This window comes from Lutjanus erythropterus, chromosome 13 (assembly GCF_056507025.1).
Source record: "Lutjanus erythropterus isolate fLutEry1 chromosome 13, fLutEry1.hap2, whole genome shotgun sequence".
Lineage (NCBI taxonomy): Eukaryota > Metazoa > Chordata > Actinopteri > Lutjaniformes > Lutjanidae > Lutjanus > Lutjanus erythropterus.
Genome location: NC_139329.1, coordinates 37199062 through 37210843, shown reverse-complemented (window position 1 = coordinate 37210843; position 11782 = coordinate 37199062). Strand labels below are relative to the sequence as shown.

General features: G+C 39.0%; 1 protein-coding gene across 1 annotated transcript; it reads left to right on the top strand.

The window, feature by feature from the left end:
- The first annotated feature begins 737 nt into the window (after nt 1-737).
- Nucleotides 738-9958, top strand: dus2 (dihydrouridine synthase 2). Its single transcript, XM_084733662.1, has 16 exons — nt 738-822; nt 1525-1662; nt 2233-2278; nt 2404-2495; nt 2587-2630; nt 3347-3407; nt 3479-3526; nt 4472-4537; nt 5148-5218; nt 5350-5436; nt 6201-6369; nt 6634-6755; nt 6848-6988; nt 7072-7159; nt 8050-8123; nt 8263-9958. The coding sequence occupies exons 2-16, from the start codon at nt 1540-1542 to the stop codon at nt 8525-8527; spliced, it is 1497 nt and encodes a 498-aa protein (XP_084589788.1). The 5' UTR covers nt 738-822; nt 1525-1539; the 3' UTR covers nt 8528-9958.
- The last annotated feature ends 1824 nt before the right edge of the window (nt 9959-11782 follow it).

Below are 11782 nucleotides of genomic sequence, written 5' to 3'. Positions count from 1 at the left end.
TAAATAAAATAATGACAAAAAATGATAAATCGATCAATTAATCCTGTCACAATTTCGTCAGTTGTCAGTTCAAAAATATATCAAAACATGTGGTCCTATTTTAGACTTATTTCCAAGTTTTTCCTGTAATGATTATTTTCATTATTGATTAATCTGTCAATCATTTTCTCCATTAATCAGTTAGTTATCTGGTCTATAAGTTGTCAGAAAATGGTGAGTGCTTCAAAGTCCTCAAATGTCTTATTTTGTCCACAACTCAAAAATATTCAGTATACTGAGAGAGTGGAGTAAAACAAACCACAATCACATTTAAGAGAATTAAGACTTAAAAAGCACTCAGAAATGTTAAATCAATTATCAAAATAGATACAGATTAATTTAATAATTGATTATTGATAGATTAATCATTGCAGTTCTACATGTTTTATGTTTGCTGTTAGATTTATCAGTTCCTTCCTTTGTTGTATGTACTGTATTGATTGATTGATTAACTTTAAGACAGATAGTTAAGCATTTTTTCACTTGAGGCCATGATAATGAATTGGCGCGTGCTGTTTGTTTTAAAATGCCGCTAATAATCCCGATTTTTACTAAATGTAATGTAATATCTAAAAATATCTTTAACACAAGTTACAGGAAATGTAAATGTGAGCATGTAAGACTTATTTGTACATCTTTAGCTGCTGCTGATCTACTTATTAGTGATCTATGGCAGCATGATGACGTAGCGGTCTAAACAGGAAGTTTAAACAGCACGCTTCATTCTTCACCCACATGACCACACGTTACAGCTGCTGTCGTCAATAGACAACATAAATGCCGGTGAGTTTATTTAAATCAATGTTATACAATCTGTAGATGGCCATTTGTATAAACTTAAGCGTCGCTTCGATATTTGTGCTTATTTTAGCCAATTTTACGTTGAAACTGTGTCTGTGGAGCGGCTAGAATGTTAGCATAGCATACCGTAGCCTTGATCGATTTGTTCTGCCAAACTGCGTTCAGAAATGTCTCAGTTTTAATGTTGGGTTCTTGTCGGTTATCGGACAGACGAGACACAGCATTCAATTAACGTTTTTCCAATTCTTTTTTGCTCTGCATGTATTTCGGCATAATTTTGATTTGTTAATTGTAATTTAGCTTCATTAAAATCTTAATATGTTTTTGTCTTATAACCGCTGGACACAGCCACGTTAACTTACCGTCATGTGTGAGTAGCTACATATATAAGTGGTTTTAAAAGTTGATATTATTTGTTACATATTCGGTATTATGTCTTAATTGTTTGCCGATTGTAATAACAAATTATTCAAATTGAGTTCTTAAGTTGAATGTTTACAGGTAAGCGTTCACTTCTACGAGACCCTAAACCGCTAATAAATCAACTGATTTTTGACTGGAGTTTCGTTTGATGGTCTCGTGCAAGAAAACGAGGCTTATCGCGGTGAAACGACCTGACAACAGCTGATACTTTTATACCCGGTATTTACAGGATGACTGTTGTCTCCTCTGTGATGTTAACAGGACGACTGAGCCGCCATGATGGCAGCAGGTAGGCTGAGCTTCAGTAACATCACCGCCCTGGCTCCCATGGTCCGGGTCGGGACTCTGCCCATGAGACTGCTGGCTCTGGACTACGGAGCTGATGTGGTTTACTGTGAGGTGAGTGTTTCATCTGAAAACAGTGTTAAAGGGACAATTCACTTTAAAGTCCTTCCCGTTGTGCTATTTATCCATTTAGATGGCTTTGGTGTGAGTTGCAGAGTTTTTAGAGGCATCTGCCTTCTCTCCATTATAACAGGACCAGATGGTTCATGGAGATAAACTCAACAGCAATGCCTCTCTCCTAAAAACATGACCCATTAACTCAAGACGTATCACCGTGCAGAGGGAAACGTGCATCTACTCATGGAGGAGAGGTTACAGCAGAGGGCTGTACTTTGAAGGAAACTCAACACAACCAGGCTTTCTTTGCATGAGTTGACTCGACAAAACCTAGAAGCCCAGTCAGAGATAACGGGTATCACAACGGCTAACGGCTGGTGTAACCATGCCGTTCTGTTATATCGGAGAGAAGGCAGACATCTCTTTGGCTGATATCTCTAAAACTCTGCAGCTCACACCAAAACTATCTAGATGGATAAACAGCACTACTGGTAAAAGGAAAAAATATGTATTTTTGATTTGAACTGCCCCTTTAAAGTTCTGTTAACTCTGTGCTTTCTGTCTCAGGAGTTGATCGACATCAAAATGGCCCAGTGTCACAGGGTGGTGAACGGTAAGAATCTCCTTCAGAACACAGACTGATAGCTGTTGATCCAGAATCACTGACACAAGACAGAAACGACGACTCACTTAAAGTTTTACAGCATGTTTTTTTTTTTTTTTAATTCTGTCTGTCAGAGGTGCTGGAGACGGTGGACTTTGTCGCTCCCGATGATCGAGTGATGTTCAGGACCTGCGAGAGGGAGAGGGACAGAGTCGTCTTCCAGATGGTGAGACAGAAAACATCTGTACCAGACAACCTGATGTGCTGTCAGTGTGTTGTAGTTTCACAGTTACAGTTTGGGTTTTTTATGTTTTTAGGGAACTGCTGACCCAGACAGAGCGCTGACTGTTGCCAAGCTCGTGTGAGTCCACAGCTCCATCCAAAAATACAAACTTTTCCTCCGTCCTGTTGTGCTGTTTATTATCTGTAGTGTTTTGGTGTGAGCTGCAGGGTTTTGGAGATATCAGCTGTAAAGATGTCTGCTTTCTTTCCAGTGTAATGAAGCTAGATGACACTAGTGCTCGTGCTCAAAGCACCAAAGAAATACATTTAAAAACAGCAATGTCTTTCTCCAGAAATCATGACCCAGTTGTGTAAAATAATCCACAGACCTTGTTGGTCTGTGAACTTTCTTTCTGCAGTAGAACCACAGGAACTACTTTCTTTCTAATAGAAAGGCTGCCACAGTTGGCAGCAGTGAGTGGTTACTCTGGTGATATGCTGCCCCCTGTTTGTTTGGAGTATAAACTGACAAGTGGCCAGTTTTTACATTTTGCACCTTTTAAAATAAAACACAACTGCAGAGTGAAATACAACGGAACTCTAAAAAAATACACACTTTCATATTGGTATTATTGATATTCACTGAATGATGATGCACCTGATTGAAGTACTGAATATTGCACATTGAAATTAAACATTAACCTGCATGGCGTATTGCTCAGTATGAAGTGACATTACTCTGAAAAATAAGTAGTAATACTGCACAGCTGGTGCACATGGTAGTACAGAACAGTGCTGCCCGTGTGTGTGTATAATGTAGATCATAAATGAGGTTTTAATTTTCTTGTCATTCAGGGAGAAGGACGTGGCTGCTATCGATGTGAATATGGGCTGCCCGAAAGAATACTCCACTAAGGTGAGTTTCCTGTCGGTAACCAACCTGTTGCTCAGACCTTTGACCTCCGGCTGACCTCTGACCTCTTGCAGGGCGGGATGGGAGCTGCTCTTTTGTCAGACCCCGACAAGATCGAGGCGGTGAGTACTTCAACCACACAGCGTATCTCTGGCCCAGTTTACTCCTGGTATTATAGTTTTGTGCATCGCTGTGGCTGCTCCTGACTGTTCATTACTCCTTGTGATATTTCAGAACGATCCACTGTCAAAAGAGTCCCAAAAATGATTGTTGTCTTGTTTTTTGATGATCAGTGTTGAGCTCACTGAAAAACTGCATTGCATTGACAATCCCAAAATAAAAGCTGGCTATTATTTTGTCATTTAAACACTTTTAATACCTTAAAAAAATACTTTTTAATACTGGAAATATATAAATATTTCGATACTTTCATCAGTGGCCATTCTGTAGGCTGGATAGGAAGCTTTGGCCGGCTGGATGTGGCCTGCTGGCTGCCGGTTAAAGGTCCCTGTTCTCAGGTGGATTCACACCTGTAGTCAGAGCTGTCCACTTGTGATCGGATCACCCAAGACACACGTTAATGTCAGGTGTAAACAGGGCTGCTGACAAACGTTATTAAAGTCACAGTGATTTAACTGAATGGGCATCTGTTTAAAAAAAATAAATAACCATGTTCATATTTCATATGTCATTGATTATGTGTTGACAGGGTTTCTGCAGGTTCATAAAGTGTCTAAAATCTAATTTTCAGACTTTTAGGCCTTAAAATGGTTCAAGTATGATTTTGACAAGTCTTAAAAATTGCTTCATGGAGTAAATGTTTCTTTTATAAAGTTGGATTTAACATCAGTCTTGCTTTTAAATGTGTTTTGGGGGAAAAAATGTAATGATCATGCTGTCAAACTACAAAACGAAACCAACATCCAACCAGTAAACACAAATGCAAACTGTGCGAGTATTTCTTGCCAGCGCGGACGTGAAATAAGACTTAAATTCACAACCAGCAGAAACCCTGATGCACAAAGAGAACAGATGTTTGATGACGTGAGGGAAACTTTTGTTTGTAGATCCTGAAGAAGCTGGTCGCAGGAGTCTCCATACCCGTCACCTGTAAGATCCGAATCCTGCCTTCGGTAAGATGTGAAAAATCCATCATCATTATCAGTTTGTGATTGTTTTCTACTTCCATGTTTGCTTGTGGTGACTGACACATATCAGATTCATTCAGAATTCATTTTACTTCTTTTGTCATGCAGTATTTGTATTTATCGTGATGATCTCACTGCTTTTCCTGCATTTACATTTGTAACCATAAATAATGTCCTACCAAAAAAAACCAAACTATTAATACCAACACTATTATTTCATTTTTTAGTGAAAAATTATTATGTAAGGACTTTTAATTTCTAAACTTGCCAGAAAACAACTTTGTCCCAGACAAGAACTCACAACTTCAGACAATTTAAAAATCTATTAAAAGCCTTTAAAATCTAAAAATAACAACACCTGCTGATAACATACATATTAAAAGTGTATTATAATCATCCTTTTGTTTTGGCTTTTTAAAGTTGTCCCAGCTTTCCATCAACCCAGAGTTTTACAAAAACATGATTTAATCAGGCATTAAAAGGGACCCTAAGGAAAAAGGCAGGAAATACTGTTCAGGTGAAAGTATTGGTGAAAGTCTCACAGTGACCCCAGTAACATCTTTGTAACTGGTTTCATGTTCGTCACTGTTTTCAGGTGGAGGAGACGGTCAGTCTGGTTCAGAGGATTGAGAAAACCGGCGTCGCTGCCGTCGCTGTTCACGGCAGGTAAACTTTTCTTTAACCAAGTTTACTGAGACGATTTTTCTTGGTCTAGTGTTCAGCCTGATTGGTCTGAGGGCTGCCTGCTTCCTTCCTGTAATGCGATGCGTTTACTTGCTGATTGTTGTGTTGTTCAGGTTGAAGGAGGAGCGTCCCAGACACCCCGTCCACTGCGATTACATTCAGGCCGTCGCTCGGGCTGTTTCCATCCCCGTCATCGCCAAGTAAGCCTCAACACCTGAAGACAAATGGTTTCACTTTATTAAAAAGTGCAGTCAGATCAACTTGACCTAAATTGTTTGGGGCAGGTAATCAATCACAGTGAAAAATTAATCTCTTATCTTTATCTGGTGCTGCAGTGTCAAACTGGGACTGATGAGGAGCCATGGTTCTTAAAAATAAAATTAAAGACGTGTCTGTCGTCCTGGAAGAGGGATCTCTGTGAGCCTGTGAAGGTTTCAGCAAGTAGATGTTGCTAACTTATTGAAATGAACAGAAACCAAAAGCGATCAGGAGGAAAGAAAATCAATATAAGAATTTGTTTATTAATTAACAGGGCTCAACTGCCTGCTTGTCCAGAGAAAGTAAAATGCTGGGAAAGTAAATCTGGTGACACACTTGCCCGACCAGACAAGTGGTAAAAAAGAACTACACGATTTAGCTTTTTTTCATTGATTGTTTTAATGCAAAAATGCTTTTTTCAGCCACTCAGATATGGATATTCTTCTTTTATTTTCATATGAAACTGAATATCTTTGTGTTTTCGACTGACAAAACGAGACATTTAAAGACAGCAAGTTTGAATTTGAGAAACTTGGATGGACACTCACTGTTCTCTGACATTTTAAAGGCATTGCAACTTTAGATTAAACATGACAATTAACTTAGTTTTTAGTGTCATTTGATAACCGCTAATAAAACAATTTTTACAGAGACGAGTAAAAGTTGACCCTGATTAGTCGTTAAACCCAGTCGGTTTCTCCTGCAGTGGAGGTTCTCTGGATCTGGTGAAGACGAACGCAGACATCGAGGAGTTCAGGAAGGCGACGGGTGCTTCGTCGGTCATGTTGGCTCGTGCCGCCATGTGGAACGCTTCAGTCTTCAGCAACCAGGGGCCACTTCCTGTGGAGAAAGTCATAGAGGAATACCTCAAATACGTGAGTTTGGGCATCATCATAGACCGACATAAAAATTCTTTTATTACAGTGGGAGTTTTTTGTCGCCATGCAAGAGCAGATGTTCTAATTGAAGTGTTTGGATGATAGTTCATCTTCATTGTCTCTTTTGTTTTTTCAATTTAAATTTGATGTTGAAAGTTCTCAGTTGAAGATTTGTTGTACATCGTCCACATCTCTGAAAAATCACTGAAGAAACCTGCGTGCAGACTGAATGTATTCCTTGTTGTCTTGTTGGTTTCACAGGCGATCCGGTACGACAACAACGCCTTCAACACAAAGTACTGTCTGTGTCAGATGCTGAGAGACAAGGTGGAGTCTCCGCTGGGGAAGCAGGTGCAGGCGGCTCAGACCAACGCTGAGATCAGGTACAGAGGGGAGGGGACACAGGCGTCTCCTGGTGTCTGATGTCGGGTGCAGAGCGAAGTGTGATGTAACGCGACGTGGTGTTGTGTTGCAGCGAGGCGTACGGGATGCAGGAGCTCTTCCAGCAGACTCAGGACCGGCTGCAGGCCAGGAGGGACGCCCTGCAGAGCAGCAGCCAGCCGGACCGACCCGTAATGGACGGAGACGTCACCACCATGGCTGTCAAGTTTGAGCGGTCAGTTTCTTTTTTTCTTTTTTAGTGTAGTTCTTAGTTTTCTTTCACTAAACTGATATCTCAGCTTGTATTTGTGGTTCTAGGAGGGAGTATCCACCTCAGATCACTCCGAAGATGTTCCTGCTCGAGTGGAGCCGCAAGGAAAAACTGGAACAGCCGCTTTATGAGACGGTAAGAAACTCAAAGTTACTCAAATCTGTCCGTGAATCTCTGCAGCTCTGCGATGAACTCCACTCTGACTGAATTCAGTTTGAATTCTAGATATGACTGATAACTGCACTGCTTGTTAATAAGAAGACCTGAGCAGGAAATAAATTACTTCACAAATTACTGAAAATGTAAAAATGAAACTGTCACTCAGGATTTATGCTTGACTAGTCTTTAGTATCACCATTTATATCATCATCATGATGAATGAGCGGGACTGTTTTAAAAGATTCTTATTCTAATTATAGAAGTGGTCTGATTGTGAGGTTTGATCGTTGGGACAAAACGTTGGTTAATCAGCTGCCTACAGGGTTTCTGTGGGTCTTTAAAGGGATAGTTTGAATTATTTAAAGTGAGCTTGTTGATAGCTACGTAAATACATTTTATTCCATGCCTTACCTTGTCATTAGTCAGCCCTTTAGTTTGGCACTGTATCTCTCTGCAGATCAGCTGATTGGGTCAGAGTGGTTTATTCAAGAGACAAAATACAAAAACGGAAAAATGAGTGATTATGACAGCGATGACAAAGTGCTGTTCGCTGTTGAGACACAAGGAAACCTTTATAGACCAGGGGAAACAGAAGAAGAAGAAGGTCTGCAGCGATCTGATGTTGTGTTAAAGCTTGTCTTTCTTCCACTGATCATATAAAATCAGGTGAGCAGGGCTAATAAGATACGTGAGGTCTGAGAGATGCATAGACTAGCATACTTGGCGATACCAGATCTCATATTTTGGGCTGGGATTTTCTGATACTAGCGATGTTATCTGTGTTGGAACAACCCTCGTAGTACCACGATCTCTGGGCCTGTTGAGATCTGCAGCCGTGAACAGTTTGTGTGTGTTTGTGTTTTCAGGTGCAGCGCTCTCAGGATCGAGCCTTTCAGTCTGTCGTGACTGTAGCAGAGAAGAAATACAAGTCTTCACTGTGGTCAGTACACACACACACACACACACACACACACACACACACACACACACACACACACACACACACACACACACACACACACTTGGGGAACCAGAAGAGACTTGAGGGCTCTCGTGTTTAATTATCTTCTCATTTTCAGGGAGAAGTCGAAGAAATTCGCCGAACAAGCGGCCGCCATCGTCTGCCTGCGAGTTCTGGGAATACCGGAGGGTCGCATCGGAGAGGAAGACTCCGGTCTGGTTTGCAAGAGGAAGAGGGAGGCGAAGTCTAACGGCGCCATAGAGGAAGAGGGGAGCAAGAAAAGACATGTGGCTGACATCCAACAGGAAACGGACAACTCAGACGCTGCTGCGGTCGCCAACGGTGACCACCACAAACCAGACACGCCTCCAGAACAACCTTAGAGTTCACAAACTGTCAGGAACTTCTGTTTTAGTTCAAACAGCAGGACGAGACGCCTCTCTAACAACTGACTGACGGACATTTGTGTGGTTTGGAAGAACAAATCAAGAGAGAGCAGCGTTTCATTGGAGATTTTTGTTTCTCTGCACCAAAAAAATGCTCATCGGTTCATTTTTTATGTCCACACATTTTTCAATAATCTTAAAAATGATCTCTAAATTAGATTATTTACTCAGCTGCTCGACTTGTTTTCAACTTAAATTTTTTTTACGTTCATCGTCTCACTGAAAACCGTTTTAAAACTGGGATCTTCTCACTGCAAACACAGTCGTCTTCCACTGGGTCAGATGGGATCCAGCGTTCAGCCCTCCTGACTTTACAGAAACATATTTTTATTTCAGTGTTTTAACATAACTGCAGGTGTGTGTATGCAGCCTGTAGGGGGCAGCGCTGAACCTTCACGTGAAGGTTTCAACACTTCAGATATTTCTGAAAAAAACATTATTTTAACCTCGGTGCCTTACAGAAGAACTTTTCTTTTTTTATTCTGATTTTGGAATGGACCTTAAACTCATCGTTTGTCTCCTGATTGCCTCCTTTAGTCTCCGCTGAAGACAGCTGATGTTGGATTAAATGAGTTTAACTGTATTTGTCGCCTTCAGCAATTCACTAAAGTAGATATGTGGTGCCGTATGTTTGTTTGTTAGGGCTGCAAATGATAGTTTCATCAGTTATTTTCTGGATAAATTGATTAGTTGTATGGTCTAAAAAAATATCAGAAAATGTCAATCAGTGTTTCCTAAAGTCCAAGATGACGTCCTCAAATGTCTTGTTTTGTCCACAACCCAAAGATGTTCAGTCTACTGTCAGAGGGGAGTAAAGAAGCCAGAAAATATTCACATTTAGTCTGAGAATTGAATTTGTTTTCTTAAGAAATTACTCAAACCATTTAATTAATTACAAAAATAGCTGGTGATTAATTTAATAATCGATTGATCGCTGCGGCTCCAGTATTCATACTTGTAATCTTCTGCTGTTTCTTATTTATAAAAGTTTTCACTTGAAAAATTTTCCACACCGCCCAGACACGGTTGGTTTCATTTTCATTTCATGCTACAGGAACAAAGAGTGTTATTTTTAAAAAAAATCTTTTATTATCGCCCTGAAAAGTACAGAAGAGGCCTTTTAAAGGGGAAAAAATAGAGGAGGAAATTTTTTTTGTTTTGCATTTTTGAGAATAAAGTCAAAACTTTCCGTGTGAGTGCCCGACATTCAGGCTCCAATCTATGACTAGGCAACATCAGATGTCAGTAATTCAGAATTTCAGATTTAAAGTTTCTCCATAATATTTGATTTCAGTATCTGTTACATTGATGTAAAGCCGGCAGGTTGCTTCGAATGTTCTAAATAAAAAACAGTGTTTACATACAGAAGTTTGGACTTAACATCCCGTTTGTAGTTAAGTTTATACATATAAACGCAATGCCTACACCTAGATAAGAAAACTTTACTTATAAAACTTTATACTGTTCAAGAAAAACCCTTAAATCTTTGCAGGCAGTTGTGGAGCCATTGCAGTAGGTGCTTCACCGTCTGTTGCAGTTGAAATACCATTTCCACCTTATTCTTCAGATGCAAGGGAAAAAAAAAACTCATTTATTTTTAATATGCCTGACACTTTAGTTTGACTTAATTTTAGACATTTCGACTTTATTCTCGAAATGTAAATTGCACTAAAACTTAACTGGAGAAAAGACCAAAGCTGATAAAGAATTTATCCTGATGGTGCAGCTGCAGCCTGATGGAGCTGATGTCTTTAACACAAACATAAACACACATGGACGAGTCAAACTGTTGCATTCAGGTGTCACATTCCTACATTCTGATGAACAAGGCCGGTGTGCACGTGATGATAAAGAATGATTTTTAAAAACGCCGGGCTGCGCCTTTAATTTTAATGCTGCGTTTGGTTTGTATGATTTTAAGTCTTTAAGTCCTGAGTTGAACCTGACAGATGTAGACACCCAGGTCCTGACGTCATCACCGGGCTGGCTAATGGTGCCTTCAGAGACACTGGGAGATGAGAGGATTACAATCTCGCTGACCGCACAGAGGAACTGACAGAGCTGAACTGCAACGATGTGTGACACGACATTTTAAATGCAACTTTAAATCTCAGAATGAATCGAAATAAACTAGAATTCTAAATTGTTATTGAACCCTGTGGACTGTTTTGAAATTACAGGCCATTTTTTCAAAGAAAACACATGCCAAAACAAGCAAGCTTATCGATCAGTAATCAATAAATTAATTCCATACAAGAAGTTAGTGTCAGATATTCAGAGGAAATAGGAGAACAAAATGAATCTGATGAAGACTTAAATATAACACTTTATAATTTAATTTGTGGCTGTTCGTCACATTCTGTCTCACCAGTCATATATGGAGAATGAAGTATCACAGAAATAGTAATAAAGCATTTCATTCATTAATAACTAATTATACAAAATATAGGCATTTTTTTTAAAAAACAAATTTGTTTATTTTGTGACACATGTAATCTTCCGTAGTCAGACATCATCATTCAGCAATTAAAGTTTTCACTATGTGATCATTGCAAAGAAGATTTAAAGAAAATTTGTACAACTTTAATTTACTCTAACAATTTCACAACTTTTTTTTTTTTTTTTTTACTGACCATGTATTATTGCATCATAAAAGGCAACACTTTGATTTTTGACTTATGTTACAGCAAGTAACAATTACTTTAATTACCTATTAATTTGCCAGTCGTTTCCTCAATTAATCAGTTAGTTGTTTGGTCTATAAAATGTCAGAAAATTATGAAAAATGTTGACCACTGTTCCCCAAAACCTAAGGCGAATGTCTTGTTTGGTCCTCAACCCAAAAATGTTCAATTTACGCTCATAGATGACTAAAGAAACCAGAAAATATTCATATTTGAGAAGCTGAAATCAGAGAATTTAGACATTTTTCTTAATTGTTGACTGAAAGCAATTATCATTGATTGTCAAATAGAAGTAATTTATTATTAGACAAGTAATTGATTAATTGACTGATCATTGTAGCTCTAATGATAGATTATGTATGGTGCACACCATACACACATTTTTTTTAAATGTTTAAACACAACTAAAAGCAAATAAAACAAACAAAATTAGTAGATATATTTAAAAAAAACATTAGTTCCTCTTTCTGTATTGCATAAACTTTGTAACTCTTCAGAATAAAAAAAA